The sequence below is a fragment of the Macaca fascicularis genome, chromosome 14, assembly GCF_037993035.2.
Source record: "Macaca fascicularis isolate 582-1 chromosome 14, T2T-MFA8v1.1".
NCBI lineage: Eukaryota > Metazoa > Chordata > Mammalia > Primates > Cercopithecidae > Macaca > Macaca fascicularis.
The window spans coordinates 48,127,557-48,153,332 of record NC_088388.1 but is presented as its reverse complement, the minus strand read 5'-3'; the positions used below and the strand labels follow the sequence as shown (position 1 = coordinate 48,153,332).

Below are 25,776 nucleotides of genomic sequence, written 5' to 3'. Positions count from 1 at the left end.
TTTCAAACAAACTTTTAGTTTCATTGATCTTTTGTATTTTTTTCATTTCAAATGTATTTCTGTTCTGATCTTTATTATTTCTTTTCTTCTACTAATTTTGGATTTGGTTTGCTTTTGCTTTTATAGTTCTTTAAGATACATTGTTACATTATTTATTTGAAGTTTTTCTTCTTTTTTGATATAGGCACTAATAGCTATAAAGTTCCCTCTTAGTACTGCTTTTGCTGTATCCTGTAGGTTTTAGTATGTTGTGTTTCCATTATCATTTGTTTCAAGAAATGTTTCAGTTTTTTTCATAATTTCTTTATTGACCCACATGACATTCAGGAGCATATAAAACAGTCTATTCTTGAAGGGAGGAGATTAATTCATTACAAATACTTTAAAATCTTAATCTTCTTATATCCCATTTTTTTCAGTGTAAAACTATTATAATAACCTATGGTACATCCAAATTTAACCTTCTTAATATGCAGAAGAGGTTGTAGCCTTGAATTTAAAGTGTTCATGAGAATTAGAGTGTGTTGCATGTTTAACAAATATTGAGTGAGCCCCAATTTACGTCAGGCCCAAAGGCAGGTGTTGGGGATTCAAAGGTGAATCAGACATAGTATCTACCCTTAAGAAACTCAGTTCACTGGAGATCTTGATGTGGAAACAGATAGATTTCTGTCTTAATGGTCAGCACAGAGATGAGGAAAGCCCAGAGTAGGGGTATGTAACCCCAAGGCTGGGAATTTAGGGAGAATCTCCCAGAAGAAATGATCTGAACAGGATCAAGAAAGACTTCCAGAAGAAATGATCTGAACAGAATCAGGAAAGAAGAGAGTGATTGGAAGGGCTCAGGATTTGTGTTTATTTGGGCATTAAGATGCAGCTTGCCTCCTGTTGTTGCATTTCTTGTTTCATTATATTTTTCCAATAAAAATATTTTTAGAATCCTCCCATGCCACTTTGGACTGTGATTTGGCTGCCTGTGCCTGAAACAGAGCCTGGCACATAGCAATGCCTAATAAATTTTTGTCAGATGATGGGTGGATGGATGGATGAACAGATGGATGGATGGATGGATGGATGGATGGATGGATGGATGGATGGACAAGCTGTGCTCACACTGAATTCCCTCCCAAGGTGACTGTGGACTCACAGCCTGTGTGGCCACCTGTGAGCAGATATGGGTTCAGAATTGAGGACACAGGCCACATGTACATGATCCTGACTCCCTCACACCTCCAGATCCAGTGGCTCCACAGCTCAGGACTCATGATCATGGAGGCCAGCAAAGCCAGCAGCGCCCAAGGCCATGGCCTGTGCGGTGAGGTGGGACCCAGCTTGGGGGAAGGGAATGATTCCCACTTCCGCCTCTGCCCCCAGACATAATTCCTCCTGGAGCAGGAAAGGCTGGGACAGAATACCAGGCCAGAGGTGGAAGCAGCAGAGCTGCCAGGGCAGGGAGGCCTAATGTCTTGTGTCCTGGGGCCAAAGCTGCCAATAGGGAGATATAAGAGGGCTCTGGACTCAGCAAGTTGTCACTTCAGCCGGGATTGTCTGTCAGCTTCCCTCACAGCCTTCTAATGTCGGATAATCCTTTCCATCTGCATGAGCCTGAGCATTTCACAAAGCACTTTCACATTCTAATCTTATTTATTCCTGGTCATCCACACAACAGCACTGAGAGATGGCCATTAGTATCCCCACTGAACTAAAGAAGAAAGGGGACTCAGAGAGATTAAGGGGCTTACCTAAGGGCACACAGCAAAGCTGCCACAATACACAGAACTAACGCTCTTCAGACCATAGCATAATTGCAGAGCATGCCCTAAGGGATTGAAGTATTCTCATAAGGAAAAGAGGTATCAGACAAGCCTGGATGTGGGCTGCTGCTGATTGTGGGGGCATAAGCACATGGACACTCATGGGGCACTCCATGACAGACCACCATGATTGTGATAATGGGTGAGATAAAAAACACTTATAACACACACACACACACACACACGTACACCCTCCATCCTCCACCTGCACCCCTGGTGATCATTCACACATTCACATTCATGCCTCTCTGCATCCAAATGCCCTCCACACATGCACTAACACATGCAGTTCAGCTCTATGCTCATTCTTTGTGCAATACATATTTGCCATGTACTAGTCACTGGGGAGAAAACAGTGAACGAAACAGACAAAATCCCTGTTTTATGGTGCTTCTGTTCTTAACACAAACACTTCTTACACTCATGCCACCATCACCACCACCACCACCACCATCACCATCACTACCACCATCTTTTTCTCATCATTTCTTCCTTCTCCTCTGTTCATTCCCAGCAAAGAGCACTGTGGTCAGCAGTAGCCTGGTGAGCTGACTCCTCCCTGGGATACCTTTGTGTCATCCCTCACTGACTTAAAGCCAAGACCCAAAGTGTGACCATGGGAACCATTAATAATATATTAATAAGAGTTTGCCTTTAATCATGCTCTATATTCACAGAGTGGTGTTAGAACAGAAGTCGGATCATTTATATCTCCATTTTATTTGAATGAACATTTGACACCTGGGCATCCTGCTAGACAAACTTGAGGGTTGCTGAGACAAATGAGAATCTAAAAGAAAATGAGTCTTTGCACTCAGAGAGCTACAATCTTTTATGAAAGGCTGACCTGCAAGCCAGTGACTGTTACACAGATTTTGGAATGTCATGGATGGTGCATCTGAGGCATCCTTGAAGGAAGGACATCTGAGAAAGTATTTCAGACAGAGGGAGCAGCTTGAGCAAAGTTGTGGGCAGGAAAGTGTGTGTCTGGAGCATATAGATGGTAGGTGGGAGATGAAACCAGAAGTTTAGGTCACATTAAAAGCTAGGACCGATAAACTTCACCCTTGCCCCCATCTCAGTGCCTTAACACAACAGAAGCTTATTTCCTGCGTACGTAAGTTCCCAAATGGATAGCAATGATTCAGAGACCCAGATTCCTTCCATCTTCTGGTTCTGCCATGTCAACATGAGTTTCCAAGTTCACAGGAGAGGAGACAGGTGGGAAGGTTTTATGGACTAGGCCTGGAGGTGGTACTCGTCACCTTCACTCACATGCCATTGGCTGGGACTCAATCATATGATCTCACCCAGCTGCAAGGGCGTCTGGGAAAAATACACTGACTGCCCAGGAAAAAGAGGAAACTGTTGTTATAATTAGCTAGCAATCACTGGTAAAGCAGATTTTTTGGGGAGTAGCTTTTTATTTTGCTGTAATATAGCAAAACTTATAAAAATTTAGAATCTGCAAAGATAGCGTAAGGTAGTGTACACCTTTTACCCGGATTTACCAGGGTTCACATTTTGCCCCATTTCCTTCTCTCCTTCTCTCTCTCTCTCTCTCTCTCTCTCTCTGTATGTGTGTGTATACATTTTTATATGCACATGCAATCCATATATATATACACATTTTTCAGAACCATTAGAAAATAACTTCAAGACATTGTATCCTTTTACCCCTAAATACATGTATATTTCCTAAGTACAAAGACATTTTCTTTTGTAGCAGGTTTCCTAGTTTCCTTTCACATAATTTCCCTCACCTATAAAATGGGGATAATGGTATTATTGACCTCAAAGAACTGTGAAGAATACAAAAAGTGAGAGCTGACGACATGGGAGTGGTAGTGATGATCGTGGCTGGTGGGATTGTTTGGCCTCTTTCAGGTATCTGTGATGGAGATGCAGCCAATGACCTCACCCTGAAGGATGGCTCGGTGGTGGGTGGGGCTGAGGACCCTGCTCCCTTTCTGGACAGCTGGCAGGTGCCCAGCTCCCTGACCGCAGTGGGCCAGACCCGCTTCCGCCCAGACAGCTGCGCCACAACTGACTGCTCGCCCTGCCTTCGCATGGTGTCCAACCGCACCTTCAGTGCCTGCCACCGCTTTGTATGTGCCAGCTGGGTCCAGCATTGGGGACACCTCCTGGGCTGTCGGGGGATGGCAACACCTACCTGCAGAGGCTCATTGTTCCTTCTAGGCAGGGAGGGGAGGAGCTGGGCACTGGGATGTGTGACATCCGAGTAAGCAGCACTGCCTGATGCATATGCCCAGGTGCCTCCGGAGTCATTCTGTGAGCTGTGGATCCGGGACACCAAGTACGTGCAGCAGCCCTGCGTGGCCCTGACTGTGTACGTGGCCATGTGCCACAAATTTCACGTGTGCATCGAATGGCGGCGCTCTGACTACTGCCGTGAGTTTGCGGGGCAGGGGGACCCTCCATTGTGACTGTTGCTCCCATCCCCTGTTAAAGTGGGAAAAGGCTCCCAGACCCAAGTTCATGTATGCTTTCTAGCTTTAATCATTCATGGATATATGTACATTAGTAAATTTATAAATATTTTATATGTTTAATTTACATTTAATTTTTATATTGTATAAAAATACATTTCATAGTAATGAACACATATTTATTATGAGTCCTATGAATATATTAACACATAGTAATTGTATTGTTATTTTAGTATTTGCTTTCTTTGAGTCTCTTCTCTGTAAGTGGAGACTGTAACCATCGCCCCCGCCCAGGGTGGTTTTGAGGATGTGGGGGAATGTGTGCCAAGTGCTCACACAGACCTGCCCCACGGACACCGTCCTGCACATCTTAGTTCCCTCTGCCTCCTTTTTGCTCACCTTTCTCTTCTTCCAGTCTTTCCCCTCCTTCCTGCAGGAAGGAAATGAGATCTGCTTCCTCCTCCGCCAATTAGGTTTGACTGGTGGGGTCCACTGGGGTGGCCTGGGCTAGAGTAGCTTGATTTATAAATGTAAACACATCCAGAAAGGCTGGGATTGGCTCACAGGAAGGTCACACCCACAATATGACAGGTAAAAGAGGAAAAGACAAAAGTCCTCTTGGGTTGTGTTCTTCAAAGTGTGGATCCCAACTCAGCGGGTATGAAATCAATTTAGAGGGTCAGCACCAGCATTTTAAAAAATACAATAGAATAGAATAGAAAATACCAGTGTGTATTGCTCATAGAAAGTTTAGTATTATTTTGTAAAAGAGATTTTTTATTTTATATAGAAGCGATTTTCAATCCTAAATACCCTTTGAAATCACTCAGGGAACTTGAAAAGGCATGGGCCTCACAATCAGAGATTCAATTGGCCTGGGGTGGGGTCCCCACAATGATACCTCAAAAACTCCCTAGGGATTCTTTTGTAGTCGAGTTTGAGGACCACTGTCCTACATGCTTGTGTGTATTGGGCCACAATGTAAAATCTACTTTTTACAATCCAGAAAGTTTGAAAACACTGATCTAGAGCAAGAGATTGGCAAACCTTTTCTGTAAAGAGCCAGAAAGTAAGTATTTGATGCCTTGTGTGCCATATGGTCTCAGTCATAAGTCCTCAACTCTACCTTTTTAGTACAAAAACAGCCTTAGAAAGAATATAAATGAACAGGCATGGCTGTGTTCCAATAAAACTTTATTTGTGAAAACAGACAGTGGGCTGGGTTTAGGCTGTGGGCTGTACTTTGCTGAGTCCTGATCTAAGGAAGGAGGTGATGTCACCAAGCCCTTTGACTTATGTACTCTCTGCTGAGGTGCTGATGACACTCTGAGCCCCCTCCTCATCCCCTCCTGTTCTTTCGGCCCTCAGTGGGGAGCCCTGCCTGGGGTCTGAGGTAGGCCTGGTGCCCACTGTGCCCCTGCAGCCTTCCTGTGCTCCAGCGACTCCACATACCAGGCATGTGTGACGGCCTGTGAGCCACCCAAGACATGCCAGGATGGGATACTAGGGCCTCTGGACCCAGAGCGCTGCCAGGTGCTGGGCGAGGGCTGCGTCTGCTCCGAGGGCACCATCTTGCACCGGCGCCACTCTGCACTCTGCATCCCAGAGGCCAAGTGTGGTAGGTTCCTCCCCTCCCTGAGCAGGGGCCTCCAAAGCCAGCCTTGGTCTCACCACCTGTTACCCATAGCTGAGGCCCATCTGCATCCTTTCAGGTCTGCTTAGGGGTGGTCAGTATCCCAGGGAGAGTCTAGCCTGGGAAGGTCTGGGCTCACCTTCCTCACCTCGAACCCTTCCATTCCCCTCTGCAGCCTGCACTGACAGCATGGGGGTGCCGAGGGCCCTGGGGGAGACCTGGAACAGCTCCCTCAGCGGCTGCTGCCAGCACCAGTGCCAAGCCCCAGACACCATCATCCCGGTGGATCTGGGCTGCCCTGATCCCCGCCCTGAGAGCTGCCCGCGATTTGGGGAGGTGGCCTTGCTCCTGCCTACCAAGGACCCCTGCTGCCTGAGGACTGTCTGTGGTGAGTGTCCGCCTTTACTTCCTTGGATCTCAACTGTAAAACAGTTAAAACAGCTGTAAAACAGCTATCCATCAGCCCTGCACACCAACCCTGATAGATAGGACAAGGCCTAGGAAAAGCAAAATGTCTTGTAGGGGGTGAGCTGGGAGGAGGGGAGAGCCCTGCCTGGGGGCAGGGGCAGAGGTGCAGGAGTCAGTGCAGGGAGTGCTGTGGAGCCAGGCAGCCTGGCCACTCTTCCTTCCCCACCTGTAGCCTTGTGGCCTCAGGCAAATCATTTCACATCCTCTGTGCCTTCTTTCATTCTCCCAGAACATGAGCTGATGATCGGGCCCATCTTTGGGGTTGCTGTGAGATGGGGCACGTGTCAATGGATATCAGCTCTTGCTAATCTTCTGTCCCAGCCCTGAACCCTCGTGTGACCCTCAAAGGCCTCATCTAGGAGTGTGGGTCCTGGGGGCTGGGAGGAGCAGTCGGGGGAGGAGTGGGCCAGGCATCCAGGGTTTGGGCAGTTGTCCAGTGCTCTCCACTGGAGAGCAGTGGGGACATCCGGCCCTGAGGTGACAGGCCCTGTGGTCCCCGGGGCCAGTGTGTAACCAGACCCTGTGTGAGGGCCTCGCCCCTACCTGCCACCCAGGCCACCGCCTCCTCACCCACTTCCAGGAGGACTCCTGCTGCCCCAGCTACAGCTGTGGTGAGAGGCCTGGGGCGGGGAAGGTGGGGGATGGACTGAGGGCAGTGTGGGGAGGACAGCTCTGGGAGCAGGGGCTCAGGTGTGGCCAGGCAGGTTCCTCTCCCAGCACCTAAATCCGGCCTTTTCCCCAGAGTGTGACCCACATCTCTGTGAGGCAGAGCTTGTCCCCAGCTGCCGACAGGACCAGACCCTGATCGCTGGCCGCCTGGGGGACTCCTGCTGCACCTCCTACTTCTGCGGTGGGTCGCCACCACTAGACGCCAGTGCACACAGCCGGATCACAGTTTGCTAGCCTCACCCTTGTGTCCTTGGGTAGCTGGCAGGAAAGCTGGGGGTCTTCAAATGGGGTGGGAGAAGGGAGAAGGACAAGCTCACTGTCCAGGAAACAGGGTGGGAGGAAGAGAACACTGACCCTGTGTTCCTCCTAGATTACTGAGCAAGAGGAAACAGGTGCTTGTTCCGTGTAAATGTTTGGGTGGACATGAGAACTTCCAGATTCTGATTCCAGAATGAGTCACATGAGACCATGTGATGCTGCCATTAGTTAGCTCCTACCACACCTGGGTTGTTGAGGAGCTCCCACCCCCAGCAACGTGCTGTGTGCCAAGCTCCTATGAGGGGACTGCTGTGACAGCATTGGCCCTCTTCCCCCTCAGCCTGTGGCGACTGTCCAGACCCCATCCCCGAATGTCAAGAAGGGGAGGCGCTCACCGTGCACAGGAACACCACAGAGCTCTGCTGCCCTCTGTACCAGTGTGGTGAGTCCTGGCTGGGCACATGGCTGGCTGTGGCGGGAAGGACCCTTCACAGAGTCCCCACCCTGGGACTAATGGGGGTTGACAGGGAGCAACAGAGTGCTCCCAGGTGGTGAGCTGTGGAGGGCCGAGCAGCTGAAGCCAGGACGAGTGCAGGCCCACCTGAAGAAGCCAGGTCACACTGTCAGGCTGGAGGGTGGGAGGTCCAGGTCTGTCCCCTCCATGGAGGCCCCCAAGGACCAGACAGAGGCTTGGGTTGAAGGCAAATACTTGGGTCCCTTCATCCCCCACAGCACTGATAAGAAGTCTTCATTCCCTGACTCACCCAAGGCCCCCCTTCAGGGTCCCTTTCGCCACTGTGTCACCATAGTGCCCGCTCCTGGAGGCTGTATCACAGAAGGCCCTGTGTTGCAAAGCCTCTGAAGCTCTGTTATTTTGTAATGACAAATAAAAGTATACTTTTCCCAGTATTTTTCTAGGGCCTGGTACCTGTATATATGATATTATACATACACGTAGACATGGGTAGTATGTGCATATCATGTACTGTGTTCATAGTACCTTGATATAGAGTGCACTGTGTACATAGTACCTCAGTAGTAACTTGTTAAGCATAGTGCAGCCAGCATTATGGACTGTAAGTAAATCTAATGGATGAAAATGAACAAAATGGTTCGATTTAGATTTTATTCAATTTACAAAAATTGCTTTGCACACTGATAATAGGAGAAGCATGAGGTTTTTTCTTACACAGAGTAGGAGAGGGGCCTCCACCAGGACACCCAAGGGCTACCCTGATTGGTTCAATGTCAAGAGCCACCTCCGAAACAATGTAGGCTCCCATCCCCTGAGAGTTACCCAGATTACCTGGCTGCACCTGACCAGGAGCTGGTTGGCCCACTTGCCACGGTATTTGCCAGACAGACGTGAGGAGAGATTCACTATCTTTTCTCCTTCTCTTCACGTTTCTTCCCATGTTTCTCGGGAGGCAGCCTAGTCCGGTGGATGGAGTATGGGCATAGTCAGTTGGTTTCCGAACCTCAGTTAGGCTGTCTACCAGCTGTACGGCCCAGGGCAAGTGCCTTACTCTCTGAGCCAAGGTTGCTCATTTGTAAAATGGTGATGCTAGTATCTGCCTTGAGGGGCTGTTGTGGAAATTAGAGATAATTTATGTGAAGGACCTAATGGTCCTTGGTATGCAGTAGGTGCTCAAAAACAGAGGCTGTTGATATTATCACTTTCTCCCAGTCTTCATCATACTTTTACTGTTACAAAAGCACTGTATATGCCTTGTAGAAAGTACAAATTCCAACTAAATGCAAGAAAATGAAATACCACCTTCCTACCTGCTAGATAATTCCACTGCCAATGCTTTAGTGGATACATATCCTTCCAGATTCTCTCTATGGCTTTATGTAGATGTGGTTTACCAAAATCATCTCATCCTGGACATACTCTTTTTTTAACTGGCTGTTTTCAGTGAACAATCTCTACCTTTCCACGTTAATACGTTTTCAACTTGTCTCATGCCCAGTCCATGTTTCTTCCTGTTTGTCCAGTCCAGGATTCAGTCCCGGACAATGCATTATAATGATGTGCCTCACATCTCTCTTAACCTAGCACAGGTCCCTTTTCCTGTGTGACCTCCCACTGTAGAGTCCAGGCCATGACCCTGCAGAGTCCCCGCTTCTGGACTTTGCCAGTTGCTGTCTTTTGGAGCTGCTTTCCTTGTTCCCTGGGCCTCTGTGCTTCCTAAAACTGAAATTTCCATCTAAGGCTTGATGGGTTCAAGTTAAAAATTTGGGGCTAGACAGTGCGTGCATAAGCTTCATAGCACATCACATCGGGTGCCACACACTATCTGGCTGAGCCACTAGAATCGATGTTAACATTGGCCCAGATTAGGGTGATACTGTAATCCTAAGATCTCTCCATCTTACATTTTTCCTCTTCCAACCAGAAGATAACCTATTCCTTTGACACCATAAAAATGCCCTTCCTCATAATTTTTGGAACATCATTTGATAATCCTTGATTGTGACAATAACTTTATTAGTAAATCAAGTAGCTCTTAGAGTTTTCAGATCCTCACCTTCCGTGCTGACCTTTGCCCCTCCCCTATCCACCAAAGTGTTGCACCCAGGGAGTTCCCTCACCCCTTGCCTTGTTCTCTCAGCAAATGAGAATGGCTGAGGAATCCTGAACTGAGAAAAGTCAGCCTGAAGACAAGGAAGAAAGGAAGTGTGGGCCCTGCAGGGTAGCATCAGCTGAAGCAGGGCAGGCTCAGGTGGGCCCCAAGTGGATGAAGTTTCCACAGGGTGGGAAAGGTTGTGTTAGACAGAGCGGGATGTTCCCTGTCAGCAGACCTTACCCTAGTGGCTGGCTTTCCTTGGACCACCTCTTGCAGGGTGACTGCAGACTGGGGAGGCCCAATTTAATGAGCTTGAGGTTCTGACCCTGTCATGTCACCAGTGCCTCACAGGCACAGCACCACGACCTGAAGTAGCTCCCTGGGGAGACTTTGGGTGCCCAGACTCTTCCCTGGGGCTCCGAGGACAGTGGGGGTCACTAAGGAGGAGCTGGGGGTAGCCCCTCCTTAGCCAGTGTTGCCCTTCTTAGGATTCACACCCCCAGGTGCCTGTGACTGATATGTTGCCTGCCTCTCCTCCCCCACAGTGTGTGAGAGCTTCCGCTGTCCCCAAGTGCAGTGTGGCCCGGGCACTGCCCTGGTGGAGGTGTGGAGCCCTGACCGCTGCTGCCCCTACAAATCCTGTGGTGAGTCCGTGATCAGGACAGCCTCCCCACTGGGAGATCCAGTGGCCCTGCTGAGGAGGGGTTGGGGGAGCCTGGCCTACCACTGTCCACTCCTCTCAGATCCGTCCCCTGCAGGGTCTCTAGAAGAAGCCACAAGAATCAGCTTCCTCCTGCATCCGCACTCCAAGTGCTGAACGTTCCTATAGCCTTTTCTCTCCAGGGTAAAAGAAGGAAAAATCAAGTTTCTCATTCCAAAGAGGGTTTCCATCTTAAAAAGTCCTTACTGTGGCAGGGCGCGTTGGCTCACACCTGTAATCCCAGCACTTTGAGAGGCCCAGGCAGGTGGATCATGAGGTCAGGAGTTCAAGACTAGCTTGGCCAAGATAGTGAAACCCTGTCTCTACTGAAAATACAAAAAAAAAAAAAATCAGCTGGGCACGGTGGCAGGTGCCTGTAAGGAGGTGGAGGTTGCAACAAGCCAAGATAGCGCCACTGCACTCCAGCCTGGGCGACAGAGTGAAACTCCATCTGAAATAAAAATAAAAATAAAATAAAAGAATAGGCTCTGGACCAGGTGGAGGGATTAATCCAGGTGACAAAAGGAAACCTGTGATTGGCCCATCTGCCTATTTATCCTTGCTCCACACCCAGTGGAGAGCTTGGTGTTCAGAATCCATCACTGCCCACCTGCCTAACCAGAGGAGCTGCAGGCCTCCTCCTGCCCCCAGGGATGGAAGGAAGCTGAGATTTGGGCCTCTTTCTCTTCTCTCCCAAGCCTGGCCTGAAGCTGGGTCTTCAGAAGACGGGTTGTACCAGCAGTGAGAGGTCCAGGGTATCCAGGGGATTTCTACTTGAACATCCCTAATGAAGTGGGGCCTGGCCCCTTGTGTTTTTCAGAGTGTGACTGTGACACAATCCCGGTGCCCCGGTGCCATCTGGTATGGAGACCCTTTTCCCCCAACACCCCCTGGTCTGCTCCCTTTTCCTTTCCTCTGTATCCCCTCCTCTAGAGAACCTGCTCCTTTAATCTAGTGCAAGGAACCCATGGTTGCAAGTTAGCATTCTTGTCCCAAGCTCTGCCACTGGCTTTCTGGGTATGGTGCCCTCCTTTGTAAAATGGACATAATCACGCTTTAGAGTTGTGGTAAGGATTCACTGCAATAATGATGAAAATTATCATGAAGATGATAGTGATGATGCTGATGGTGGCAATGATAGTGGGGACAGTGAGGAGGATGGTGGTGGCTATGATGGTGATAGTGCAGTGATGATGGCGACAATGCAATGATGATGGTGGTGTTGGGTTGGTGAGGATGGTGGTGATGGTGACGATGGTGATAATGCTATGACAATAGTGGTGGTGGGGACGGTGAGGATGGTGGTGGTGGTGACAATGGTGATAATTCAATGACAATGATGGTGGTGATGGTGAGGATGATGGTGGGGGTGGTGGTGGGGACAGTGATGATGGTGGTGGTGACAATGGTGATAATGCAGTGATGGTGGTGGTGATGGGGATGGTGAGGATGAGGGTGGTGGTAGTGGTGATAATGCAATGTCGATGGTGGTGGTGGGGATGGTGAGGATGGTGGTGGTTGTGGTAGTGTTGGAGGTGGTGATAATGCAATGTCGATGGTGGTGGTGGGGATGCTGAGGATGATGGTGGTTGTGGTAGTGGTGGTGGTGGTGGTGGTGATAATGCAATGGTGATGGTGGTGGTGGTGGTGAGGATGATGGTGGTGGTGATGGTGATAATGCCATGATGATGACGGTGGTGGTGATGGTGATAGTGCAATGGTGACAGTGGTGGTGGGGACAGTGAGGGTGATGGTGATGGTGATAATGAATGACGATGGCGGTGGTGATGATAATGCAATGACGATGGTGGTGGTGGGGATGGTGAGGATGATGATGTGGTGAAGATGATAATGGCGATGATGATGATGATGACAGTCATGATGGTAGCTAATGTTATTGAGAGCTTACTAAGTGCCAGGAACTTTCCTAGACCTTTCATGTGTATTATTTATTCTCACAACAACCTGTGAGGTTGATTCTGTTGTTTTCTCAATCCTACAAACAAGGAAGCTAAGGTTAAGGTCATGAAGCTAGTATATCACAGAGCCAGAGCTGACACCCAGGAAATCTGTCTCCAGAGACAATGCCCTTAGCCACCAGGCTGCGTGGCCACTGAGGGAAGTGAAAATACTTTAAGAAATGTGAAGTCATGTTTACAGTCCTTTTCTGAATTATATGTAACCCTCACACCCCAGCACACATTTCCTCTCACTCTGACCCCCATTCCCCCTTCCTTAAAATTGCTGAAGAAAGGTGAGAAGTACTGTGAGCCACCCAGGGCTCTGTCCCTCACTGAGAAAGGGGGGGACACTGGACAGTGCTCCTCATCGGGGAGGCCTGGGAGTCACACTGGACTGAGCTTCTAGGATGCTGCAGGGCCCCAGGCCTGCCAGCCCCCTCCTGCCCACCACAGGGAGGGACTGACATAGAGAGGGGCCCAGGTGGCAGACTGCTCCTGAGGGCCAGGCTGGCCCCCACTCCAGGGTGCTGACTGCCTCTGCCCCACCCAGTGGGAGAAATCCCAGCTGGACGAGGAGTTCATGCACAGCGTGGACAATGTGTGTGGCTGCGCCAAGTACGAGTGTGGTGAGTGGGGGAAGCCTCGGGGCAGAGCCAGGCAGGGGGGGCATGGGTGCCTGGGCTCTAGATGACCGTTGCCACCCTGCATGCCCATCCAGTGAAGGCCCCAGTGTGTCTGAGCCACGAGCTGGGCGTGATGCAACCCGGCCAGACAGTGGTGGAACTCTCAGCAGACGGCGTGTGCCACACCTCCCGCTGCACCGCCGTGCTCGACCCTCTCACCAGCTTCTACCAGATCAACACCACTTCCGTGCTGTGTGACATCCACTGCGAGGCGGTAGGGTGTCGCCCAGGGTGGGGTGGGTGGTGTCAGGAGAGCTAGCCTGGCAGACCCTGTGTGCTCCAGGAATCAGAGGGGCCCTTGAAGCTGCCCTAAGCCTCCAAGACAAGTCAGAGGGGCCCTCAGAGACCTCTGTAGAAAGTGCCAAGAAAGGGACTGGGTTGGGAGAGGCCAGGAGGAGGACAGTAAGGGACAGATTTAGTGCCTGGCAAGGGTGGGTGTTGACAGAGAGAGCACACACTTATTAGGTACCTATGGAATGCCTGGCACATTCCCTGTCCCTTTGGTTTGCATGCTTGTATTGCTACTATTTGGTGAGCACTTCTTCATGCCCAGTACTTAGGATGGTGACTGGCTTCTAGTAAGGGCTAAAAAATATGAGTTGGATAAAGGGGGTTAGAATTATTCCCATTTTTCAGAGGAGACAACTGAGACTTAGGGAGACTCTGTCATTTGTCAAAAGTCCTACAGGAACTGAGACTCAAATGGAGGTCTGTCTGGAATGAAAACTGGCATCCTACTTAGCAGAAATGTCTTGGAAAGGGTGGAGATGCCCTTTGCTGTAAGGGAGGCTCAGGGTAGACACAGGGATGATTAGCTGACTGTGACAGAAGGAGGTTGGGAGCTCCTCTTCCCGAGTACCTACAAAGGGCCCTTCCGGACTCTGGGGTCCCTCATAGATAAGCAGGCAGTGGAAGAGCCAGGGTGGAGGTGGGCAACTGGCTGAGGCGCACCCCGCCCTGGCCTGTAGAACCAAGAGTACCAGCACCCGCGGGACCTCGCTGCCTGCTGTGGCTCCTGCAGGAATGTGTCCTGTCTCTTCACCTTCCCCAATGGCACCACCTCCCTGTTCTTGGTAAGCAGCCCCCTCGCTGCCCACCTAGGAGGGTGTCCCAGGAGGGGACACCAGGACTAGGGCCCTCTCTGGCTCCCAGGCCAGGGCTGGGTACAAACAGGCTCCCAGACCCTATGGGTTTGCTCAGGCTGTCCATCTGGCCACAGCCCCCATCACCCACTTCTGTGCCCTCCAGCCTGGGGCATCCTGGATTGCAGACTGCGCTCGCCACCACTGCAGCAGCACTCCCCTGGGTGCCGTGCTCGTCCGCTCTCCCATCAGTTGCCCACCGCTCAATGAGACCGAGTGTGCCAAGGTTAGTCCCTCCTTCTCCACTGAGGCTGTAGGCCAGGGGCATCAGCTGTCTCGCTGGCAGTGGGGTGGGGGTCCTGTGAGCAGGAGTGCAAGAGGAAGGGCTCCCTGGAGCCTATGCCTGCACTGCCACCCCAAATCCACATCTCTCTCTGCATTTCTTTTTGCTCTGACCACATCACACCCTGCCTCTTCACACATCACGTGACCACATGCAGGTGTGCACAAACACACACTGTTACATGTTCTAGGCACATTCAGCCAGACACCAACACAGGCCACCAGCCACTCACACACCACACCCTCCAGGGACATTCACATCGGCATGCCAATGCACACACCACGCATCATCACACCTCAAAGCACTCATATAAGCACACTCTTGCACACACATGCCACGCAGATGCAGTTCAGTCCTCTGATGGCTGGTGGATGTCCAGCACTAGCATGGGCAGCTGTCAGTATGGGCACACCTCAGAGAAAAGGATTTTCTGGAAGGCTTGGGGTTATTGTTGAATTATTAAAGTCCCTAAGATTAACAGTGGACATTTGAAGATTTCTGACTCTTCTCTAGAAAACAAATATACACAGACATTCAATGATACTCTCATACACACACCCACACGTGCAAAATCGCACATGTACACACAGATACTCATGTATATGCTCACAAAATCGCACACACATACTGAGACCCGCCCCCCAACATACACTTATGTAGAAAGAACTGTCCCATCCATTGTTTTACCCATTTCACTATAGAGGAGGAGGGCTTTAAGGGATACTTGCCCCCATTTTAGAGATGGGAAAACTAAGCCTAGAGGAAAAGGATGATTTGTCCAGGGCTGAGGTAGAGCCCAGGCCACTGACCCAAGTGGGTGACCCCTGCACCCCTCCTCTCCCTGACCCTTTGTGCTGGGAAGCACTGGCAGTGGGGTAGGCAGTGGAAGGCATGAGGGTAGCTGCCCCAGGAAAGATGGGAGGCCCTGCACCATCTTGACCCGGGCTCCTGCCCCAAGGGGGCCACGTGCAGCCTTAGTGCCAGCTTAGCCCCTGTGGCTCTCCCATGGCCTGGCAAGGGGCCTGTGCTCCTGCCCTGGGGCATCACAGGGAGAGAAGAGTCAAGACTCCTGTACTCTGCCTGTTTCTGGGATCTTGGTTCCTGGCCTGGACAGGTGTCTCCACACCTACCTCTCCCGACTTCCTCTCTCTAGGTTGGGGGCTCCGTGGTACCTTCCTTGGAAGGATGCTGCAGGACCTGTGAGTGAGCATGGTGGGGGCCCAGGGGTGGGGGGCTTTGATGGGGGCACAGGGTGTCATGTCAGGGGACAGAGGACCAGGTTCCTGGCCTGGAACCTAAAATGATAGCTCTTCTGGGCTGAGTAGATGAAGGGATAACATCCCCACCATGGGGCTCATGGCACTAGCGCAAATATGCAGAAGGCTGGAAGCCATGTTTGTGTCCTTGTTCTCATACAAAGCCTCTGCTCCTTGTCAGAGCCAGAGGACATTGGGGCATAGCATTCAGGAGGTCAGTAGTTCACCAGTTACTTTGCCTTCTCCTGCCCCTGCCAAGGCTCCCAGCCCAGATGCTCCCACATGAATTCTCCCGTGGTCAGACGCCCTGGTCTTGGAGGAGCCTCCTGGGTGGGATTCAGACCTTCCAGTGTCCCTGACAGTCTGAGTGTGAGCTCTGTGCACCTGTCCTGATACCTGGCTCCTGGAGCCCTGACCACCCAGAACTGTAGCCCCCAACCATGTGCATATGCACATCCCAGTCAGCCTCTGCTTTGCACCACCTTCAATCCCCCACCCATATCTTTCCCCTGTGCCTGCCCTCCTCCTAGGGTGCTCAGACCCCATCTCCAGAAGGCAGTAGAACTTGGGGCCCTGTTATGTGCATTTCATATACTCCAAGAAAGTCGGACTTGAGGCCTCATCGGCTGATCCCTGACCCACAAACTCATGTTCCCTGAATGTCCCGTGTGCCCCCATGTGACCTGCACCCCATGTCCCTCTCCCCAGGTTTCCCGGGGACCCTGTTTCCCGTGGTCCCCGTTAGTCCCGCCTCTCCTCCACGGGTTAGTGTCCACTGTCGCTCAGGTACTCCTCTCGGAAGCCCACTGGACTGGAGGCAGGCAGCCGCGTTGCTATGTCCAGCAATGTCCCTTCTGCTAGGTGGCCCGAGCTCTGGGGGCAAGGGAGGGGGTGGGCCCCTGCTCCCCACCTCTGGCACAGGCCATTGGGCCTGCAGTGCATGCTGGGTAGTGAGCTGTATTCGCTGGGCTTGCATGGGAAAGCTTCAGCAGGGCCCGCTCACCTGGCGCCCACCAACGTCCCAGACCGCCACTGCTTTGCTCTTGCTGGTCACTCAGCCAGTCTCAGTCCAGGACCCAGAGGGCCATGTCAGGACAGCCCTTAGTTCTCCTGCCTCCTGGAGCAGAGAGGGAAGACAAAGTGGACTTAGCTCTGGCCAGAAGCCATCTAGCTGGTGTAGTAGGAAACCTCTGTGGTGAGGCTCAGAGACCAGAAGAAAAGATTCCATTCCATTTCTAGAGGGATTCCTGGGGTTACAGAGTGAGTGCATGTACCTGGAAAATATTAGTGGAGCTCCAACTATGTGCCAGGCACTGTTCTAGGCACTTTAGAGCCTTGTGGAGCTGACATTTAGTGGGAGATACAGAATAACAAGTATAAAAATATATACCTCACTTGTCCCCAGATGCTCCTCTGCCCTAGCACAGAGTCCTCAAGGGGGCCCTGCTGGCCTTCCTGTCTCACCTGCTCACACTGCTCTGTCTGTGCCTTCCTAACTCCGCCTCCTTCCAGGGCATTGGGTTAAAAGGCTTTCCCTGGAAGGGGAGGGGTACTAATGCATGGGTGCTAACGCAGGAAGAGAGACCCTCCAGCATGACACTAACTGCCTGGGGCTGGCCCATCCTACTGCCCCTAAGAAGCCTGGTCTTGGCCACAGCTCCCTTATCCCCTTGTCCCCCCAGGTAAGGAGGATGGGCGCTCCTGCAAGAAGGTGACCATCCGCATGACCATCCGCAAGAACGAATGCAGGAGCCACACCCCTGTGCGTGGTGCCCACAAGGCAGTGAGGCAGCAAAAGATGGGGATGGAGGGGATTTGGGGGTGTGAGCGCCACAGACTACCTCACTGGCCTGCCCATTCCAGGTGAACCTAGTGTCCTGTGATGGGAGGTGCCCATCCGCCAGCATCTACAACTACAACATCAACACCTATGCCCGCTTCTGCAAGTGCTGCCGCGAGGTGGGCCTGCAGCGGCGCTCTGTGCAGCTCTTCTGTGCCACCAATGCCACCTGGGTGCCCTACACCGTGCAGGAGCCCACCGACTGTGCCTGCCAGTGGTCCTGAGGCCTGAGGGCCTGGGCTAGCTGGACCACCTCTGCCGGCCCCACTTCGTGTTTCCAGCTGGCCCAATGTGAATGGGGGTATTAAAGGTGGTAGAAATCTGGTACATGCTGAGCATGGAATGGTGGGAAGAGGTCACAGGAGTAACCAGAAAGGGTCACCCCTTCCCATCCTGGCTCCCTTTCTGGGCTCCCCATTTTCCACATGTGGGAAAATGCCATAGCTGAGGGCTTAGGGAGCTCACCTTTGTCTCTGGCTTGAGATGGAAAATGGGCTTTAGGTGCAGGAGCAGCACCCTCTGAACCTGTGTGACCCTGGCCACAGCTCTTGGTGGGGGGTGGTGAGAGCTGTGGGAAGGTGGGATGGTGCATGGTGCTCACATGGGAACCACAGCTGGACCCAAGACCAAGCACAGGGGCAGGATGCAGTGGCCCATTCTCTTGGCCTTTTTGACTACAGAAGAAACCAGACACAGTAAAAGGAAAGAGGGTTATACCTGCAACACTCAGGCTTGCAGATAGCTGCCCAGAAGGAGTTCCCAAAAGCAAAGATGGTGGATTCCAGGGCCCAGGTTGTCTCACCAAGATCTGTGAAGTCAGAGTGAGCTCAGTGACCTTCATGTCCCCTGTAGTCCAAAGAAAGGTGCCTGGTGTCCTGGTATTGAGATGGTAGTTCAGGAAAGGATTTGGAAGACCCAAGCCTGTACCCTTACCCCAAGGCAACCTTCCCAGCAGGCAGGCCGGCCTTGTGAGGTGGTGGTGGGGGAGTGAAACCCTCAGCGAGGGTCCAGCACTGCTTATTTAGGATGCTGGTTGACGGCCCATGCCTCTGAGACCCTAGGTTGCTGAGGGGGTACCTTTAGCCTGCAAATGCAGCTCCAGGCTTTGCAGTGCACCTTTTCTCCAAGGCCATGACAGAGTCGGGCTCAGAGGAGCCTGATTATGGGTTTTGTGGCTCAGCCCATGCCAGCCTCTGTGCTCCACGGGACTGTTTAGCAAGAGAGTGTCTGTTGGTGTCAGTGGAAAACACAGCCCCAGCCTCCCTGAGCACTTGTGAGAGCCTTGTCACTGAACCAGAGTGTCCCCTAAAGCAGGGCCAGAGCCCCTTTCCACACCCCACTCTGCAAGCTCCCACCCCTGTGCCACTTTGTGCCATGTGGATCCCAAGAGCATGAACATGACGTTGTACAGGCTCCAGCACTGCCCTGTGTGTCTGAAGATGTGGCTGGACGCCCCTTGAGGTGAGGAGGCTGTGCCAGGATGGCCCCCTGCTGTTTCCAAGCCTCTTTGTGCGCATATTTGTGTTCTGTTTATGTATCAATAAACCACAGGAAGACTTCAGGCTTCTGAGCATCTCTGAGGGAGCCAGGTTTACTTTGAACTTGGAGGAGTATCCACTGCGAAGAGACGACTCTATTTTATGGCCCTGGACATCAGCACCACTTCTGCCCCATCCATCCCAGCACCATGCCCCACTCACAGCAGAACCATTGGTGGGTGTTTGCTGGTTGGAATTGAATGGACTGGAGACTGGCTTCTAGAGGAAGGGGATGAGGAGAAAGATGAGGACATTGGGAGCTGGGGAGCTGGCACCCAGGCGAGGGACTGAGGAGTGATCCTGGTTCTGTGGGCCCAGAGACAGATGCTTCTCACAGGAGATGTGGATGAGGCAGACCCAGAGAGTAGGTTTCATATTGGCCTCTTAACATTTCTGTATTTCTTTCCTTGTTGTTCTCCCAATGAGCTCAGTACGTTTTTGCAACCATGTCAGCTGTGGTAGGATTAAGGAGCACCCAGGGACAGGCTCTCAGTGACACTTCACCTGTGAAGGACCATTGGGACACCTAAGGAGAAAATGGGAGGGTGCTTTCCTGGGTTGTCCCATGTGGGAAGGAGAAGGAGGGGGCTAGGAAAGCACCCCTCAATAATAGAAAAAACTCGTAGAGGAGTCAGTGCTTACAGTGCAAGAGCTTCACCCTGCCTAGAGAGGGTAGAACATCTTTTTTTGAAAGAACACTTTGAAGGCTTGGCTTTTATTTCATAAGTAAGCTCTTCTTATGGTACATCTGTCTGCTAACATGGACCCTGAGTCTTTTCCTAATGAAAATGAATTTTCCTAATGAAGCTTTATGGCTTTGTAAGCAGCACATTACTAAATAATCAATGGATCAAATAAGAAATCAGAATGGAAATTGGACAACATTTTGATCTGTGTAATTTTGAAATTATGACACATTAACTTGTGAGATGCAGCTAAAGCAGTACTTAGAGAAACATTTATAGCCTTAAATGCACACATCACACTTCTTAATTTCTCATCATTACAGCCAGAGATGGGTGGGACAAGGCTTCCAAATTTCTCTATAAGGGACGATGATCCATGGCTTGTAGTCGGTTATCTCCTTAGCTACACACACTCCCTAAATCAATAGTTTTCAGAGTTTTGAACTCTGATTTCAACAGACCATGACTTTAAACAGAACATGGCTGTTAAAGTGAACTGGTTTTAAAATCCTGGTTCCATTATATGGCAAGATGTTTTGGCTGAGACATAAGGAAGTTTTTATAGCCATTGCTGGCTATATAGTGTTCCTGGCTGTTCATTCCTCACCTCATGACCCTTCCCATCTGTTTATGTCCAGTTATGGGAAAGCAGCTTTTGAACAGGCCACTCTTCATCAGCTGTTGCGTAGACAGAGGCAGAGGGCACCAGGTTAAGTCAGCCAGCCTTGGCCTAAACGTCTTCCTGCAGTCTCGATTCGGGAGGGTGGTTCCAGGCTTTCAGATGCCTGTTCCCCACATCCGACCCATTTTTGGTGACCTAGTTTCAGTAACCTGGCCCTCCTTGGCTCCAGTTGGCAGCAGTTCTCAGCCCTCTTGCTGTACTCCCACTGTGTCCTCTCAGATGGCCATAGCTCCTGGTGATCACATCCTACTGTTGGAGTCCCAGCATGCCTGGATATTCCCCCTGGCCACCTCACCTCCACTCCCACTCAGGCAACCCCTCCTGCCTTCTCCTACTGGAAGCCAACTTCTCACTCTAAACTTTTGGTCAAAATTCCCAGTCCTAGTCTCCTAGATCTCTCCTGGGGAGACTGACTTTTTCTTTCAGGGTAAGACAATCTAGTGAAAGACTAAGGAGAGGAAAATCTCCAACCCTGCCTTCCAATGTGGGGAAGGCAGGAAACAGTGAAGACTTTGAACCTTAATTAGTGTTGTTCACTGCCCTCCAAAAAGCCAGTGCCAGCAGTGTTGATGTGAGTGTTCATATCAAATAGATACGATTTGTAGATGGTGATTTAAATGTAAAATATACATCTACTTTAACTAAGTCATCCTATTTCTAGGCAGCTATGGAAGGCTGAATAGTGGTCCTCCAAAGATAGATGTCCACGTCCTAATTCCTGTATCTTGCGAATATTTATATTACATTACATGGTAAAAGGGACTTTGCAGATGTGATTAAGGATCTTGAGATAAGAGGATTATCCTGGGTCATCCAGGTGGGCCCAGTGTAATCACAAGGGTCCTTATAAAAGAGAGGCAGGCAGGTCAGAGTCAGAGAGAAAAGACGGGGTGACAGAAGCGAGGTTGAAGTGATGTACTTTGAAGTTGGCATAAGGGGCCACTGGCCAAGAAATCCAGGCAGCCTCTGGAAGCTGGAAAATCAGGGAACTGGATTCTCTCTTAGAGCCCCCAGAAGGAATATAGGCCTGCTGGCCCCTTGATTTTAGCTCAGTGAAGCTGATTTCATACTTCTGACCTCTACAACTGTAAGAGAATAAACGTGTGTGTTTTAAGCCACTAAATGTGTGGCAATTTGTTACAGGAGCAATAGGAAACAGATAGCACCAAAGAAAGACTTCCTACAGAGGCATGCGCCAGGATGTTTATTGCAGCATTGTCCTGAGTGTTAAAAATTAGTAACAACTGCAAATGCCTGTCAGTAGGGAAGGATCAAGCAACCTGGTACAACCATGCTCGCAAATATTATGTAACCCTTTTGGGTACTGACTTGCTGGGCTCTCCAGGATATGTTAAATGATGACAGGAAATTGTGGGTTGGTTCACACAGAATGATCCCTCCTTTATGCATCTGTGTGGGTAATACACACACACAACACACACAACACACACACACACACACACACACACAGGTCTCATTCCCTTCAACAATTTTCAGGATTGAGGAAGGTCCTTCCTGGCTGGTGAGCCACCAGCTGGTTCAGTGGCAACTTTGGTCCTAGAATAGCCTTTTTGGATCCCAGGAGATCCTCAGAAGAGCCTAGAACAGACTGAAGGCCCTAGGGACATCTGTGGCATCTCCCTCATTCCTATTTCTTCCCACACTCTGTGCATTACTTAAAGCTTGAGGCAACCCCAGCGGCCACACACAGGTGAGGAAACAGAAGCCCAGGACCAGCGGAGCCACTGAGAGATCGGTGGCCGAGCAGGGCGGCTGCCCAGCCTGCAACCCCCTGTGACGTATTTGCAAACACGAGGAGTTTTGAGCTGCAGAACCATCCCATTCTCCGTGGTGCAGGCTCAAGTTCCCGCCCCGATTTTCTGGGCTTAATCCTCTTCCTGTGGAAATCAATAAGGACATTGTGATGGAATGATTCACGTTCAAGGTCAGGCCGGAGCAAATTGGAGGCGACATGCTGATTTTACTACCCTTACTGTGAGGAGAGCCAATCCTGCTCACAGACCCCTTAACCCTTTCCTTGTCACTCTGGTAGGCACTGTCTGCACAGGCCCCCTCCCCAGGCCCAGGTCCCCCTGGCCTCCTCACCCATGTGTGGTCCTTTCATTTACATTTTCCCAAGGCTCTGACCACACAAGGCCTTGGAGTCTTGCACACTTGTCATAGTGGCTTGGGGAAGGCAGACGACAGGTTCCGAAACAACTTCAAATTAGAAGTCAAACGCTACATGTCTAACTTCAGCTTCGTTGATAACACCCTGTTCCTCTCCCCTCACCAGAGCTGTTCCCCTTCCAACCCCTTTTCCGAGTTCCAGATCCCTCTTCCCTGCTTTTCTGGGTTGTCCCACATGGGGAGGTAGAGGAGAGGAGACCAAATTCCTCACTTATTTTTTTCACACACAGCAAGTCAGATCTTTTCTGAGGCTCACACATGATAGAAGCTTATTCCTTCCTCTTATTAAAGAAAACACCCAAAATAAGTGGGTAGCTAGAGCTTTGTGTCCAGAATGATTTAGGGATCCTGGCTCCTCTGTCTTGAGGTTCTACCACTTTCAGTACGGACCTCCCAGAGTCTCTATGGTCTCAGGCGTCAGCCAGCCGAGGTGCAGGGAGAGCGTGTGCTGGAAGCTTGCAGGGCCCAGGACTGAAAGTGCCTCACTCCCTTCCATTCGGGTTCCACTGGCCTGAACTGGCTTGTATGGTCACATCTCAGTGCAAGAAAGGCTGGGGAATGTAGTCCAGCTGTGTGCCCAGGAAGATGGGTCTGGTGGGCAGTGCTGTCTCTGTGAGGAAGTGGAGAGAGTGAGGAGGACAACACTAGGAAGTGTGGCTGGAAAAGAAGAGATAGCGCATGAGTTAGGGGAGGACTTGAAGAAGGCAGTGATTTGACCATATGCCCTGGAGAAGCCAGTGGAAAGAGAAAGGCTTTGCTGTGGAGAGAAGCCAGGGTCTCAGAGGGCCACAGCTGGCATGAGGAGGGACAGTGATGACACAGATACCTCTGGCTGGGCAGACCCCGCCTTAGGTCTTTCTTTATCTCTGTGTTCCCAGCATGGAACACTGAGGACACTGGAGAATAAGTGTGAACATACCTCTAAGCCTGAGGGTGTGGAGCCCAGACAGCAAAGAGTTAAAGGGTGCAGGGGTGGGCAGAGCCGGGGAGCCAGGTGCTCCCCAACATACTGTGCGGTGCCAGTTAATCCCCTGCAGCAGGCAGGAGGCCTGCACAGCTGTCTCTCCAGAGCTGGGATTGCATGCTTCCCCCTCCCTCTGCCACCTCCCTGATGTCTCCAGCCCTTTGCCCAGAGAACACAGCACCCCAGGGATTGGGTGGGGGTGGGTGGAGATGGGCAGGCAGCATGCTGGGTAACTGATCCAGCCCCTGCACCCTTGGACAACTCGTTCTCTAGAGATAAACCATTCTCTAGGTTTGCTTCTCACTGGCCATGAAGACCCCACCTCTCCCAAGCCAGCCAAACCCAAACCTTGTAGCTGGTCCTCCCATGCCGTGTCCATTCCTGCCTCTATGTCTTTGCCTTACCTGGAGTGCCCTTTTTCTCCTCTCCCTCGGCAGCTCCTGCCTAGCCTGGAGAGCAGCTACAACACAGCAGCCCCTAGGAGTCCTCCCTTTGGCCTCTAGCCCCCAAGTCCTAGTTTCTGCTTGACTGGGGCTTCCCATGCCAACCAGTGTCTGCGCTCTGCTCAGGGAGGGGAGATGCAGATCTGGCTCCAGCCGTCATTAATTTATTCCCCCAACATTCATTCACAACAGATGAGGCTACTAAGGCGCAGAGAAGGTAAGCGACTTGCACAGCTTAAGAGTGGAGGAATTAGGACTCAAACTCACACCTGTTTAACTCCAGAGCCCACACTCACACTTTCTCAGCCCAGAAAGAGACTAAGAAGACTGCTGGGTGCCTGGGAGCTCTTATTCCCTCTTACTCCAGGCTCCTTCTTCCTGGAAGCCAGAGGGAGCAGTGGAAAGAAGGTCCTAGTCTCTTTGGTCAGTTAGCAGTTGTAGAACATTGGCAAATTTTAAGCCTCAGTTCCCCATCGTGAGGAGGAGCAATAAGTTCTGCGACAGGGTTGGCAAGAGGGTCAAGTGAGATCATGGATGGGAAAGGACTGGATAACTGCAGAGGCTATGCTAATATGTGAGGCTGCTGGGCTGAGCCAGGGAATCCCAGCCCAGCTGGACCCAGGGCAAGAGAAAAGCAGGCACAAAGAGCCGGACCCAGTCCTAGCCCACCCTCCATCCAGCAGACTCAGGGCTCACTGCTAAACTTTTGCCTCTGTGAGCCCTATCCAGATGTGCCATCTTGCCTCTGTTTGACTGAAGCAGGTCACCATTTATGGATCCTTGGAGCTGATCTTTGGGATCTAGTAAAGGGCCTGGATTGTGGAGTAGGCTCTATCTCTGAACAGCTGTATGATTTACACTTTCTAAGTCTTAGTTTCCTCATCACTAAAATGGAAATGAGAGTCTGGCAAAGTGATGGTGAGAATGTTTATAGATAGAGTCCTGGCCTATGGTAGGCATTTAATAAATAGAGCTATTGTTTCCACCATGAACCTTCTTTCCTAAACCTTGAGGAATATCTTTAAACTCCTCATTTTCGGGATTAGGAAACTGATACCAGGAAGTGACAGTGACTTACCCAGGTTCTCACTGCAAAGTGAGCAATGGTGGAGGCAGCACCAGACTCCAAACCGAATGCCCCTTCCATTGCTTCTGCCAGAGAGTCTTCCCTGAGCTCCAACCTAGGGTGGGCCTCCCTGTGCTGACCTTGTAGCCTCTACTATCTGAGTCGCCCACTAGGTCTTCCAAAAGCCCCGTCTCTATCTGAGACAGGAAGTTCCCAGGTAGGACCCAAGCCCCCTGACGGTAACTATCACCTAGCTGGATCCTTTCCAAGGTGTACAGACTCAGCTAGGGAAGCTTACTTCTCAAGGGGCTTCCTGGGACTTGGCTAAGCTGGGTGACATCAACTTCCCAATGGAGGGGAGAAAGAAATAAGAGAGGGAAGGGTTAAGGCTCAGCAGCTGGGACAGGCAGGCTGCAGACGGCCCAGCCCAGTGCTGGGGGGCCTGCACCATTCCATTCCTTTGCAGATCAGTTACACCCA

At 51.0% G+C, this 25,776-nt stretch overlaps 1 protein-coding gene across 5 annotated transcripts in view; it reads left to right on the top strand.

Moving 5' to 3' along the window:
• Positions 1–19,288, top strand: part of OTOG (otogelin) — a 102,563-nt gene extending 83,275 nt beyond the window's left edge. For 3 of the 5 annotated variants that reach the window (XM_045371560.2, XM_045371562.2, XM_065528421.1), the window contains 18 exons: positions 1,132–1,315; positions 3,702–3,922; positions 4,088–4,226; positions 5,688–5,882; positions 6,073–6,285; positions 6,872–6,976; positions 7,108–7,215; positions 7,633–7,734; positions 10,408–10,506; positions 11,383–11,423; positions 13,074–13,149; positions 13,242–13,420; positions 14,175–14,279; positions 14,455–14,574; positions 15,785–15,830; positions 16,596–16,673; positions 17,570–17,649; positions 17,751–19,288. In XM_045371560.2, the coding sequence (XP_045227495.2) occupies positions 1,132–1,315; positions 3,702–3,922; positions 4,088–4,226; positions 5,688–5,882; positions 6,073–6,285; positions 6,872–6,976; positions 7,108–7,215; positions 7,633–7,734; positions 10,408–10,506; positions 11,383–11,423; positions 13,074–13,149; positions 13,242–13,420; positions 14,175–14,279; positions 14,455–14,574; positions 15,785–15,830; positions 16,596–16,673; positions 17,570–17,649; positions 17,751–17,951 (2,292 nt within the window). In that variant the 3' untranslated portion in view covers positions 17,952–19,288. Of the gene's footprint in view, positions 1–1,131; positions 1,321–3,701; positions 3,923–4,087; positions 4,227–5,687; positions 5,883–6,072; positions 6,286–6,871; positions 6,977–7,107; positions 7,216–7,632; positions 7,735–10,407; positions 10,507–11,382; positions 11,424–13,073; positions 13,150–13,241; positions 13,421–14,174; positions 14,280–14,454; positions 14,575–15,784; positions 15,831–16,595; positions 16,674–17,569; positions 17,650–17,750 lie in introns of those variants that run through there. The other 2 variants (XM_045371561.2, XM_074014123.1) reach the window with 2 other exon arrangements.
• Positions 19,289–25,776: the final 6,488 nt, after the last annotated feature.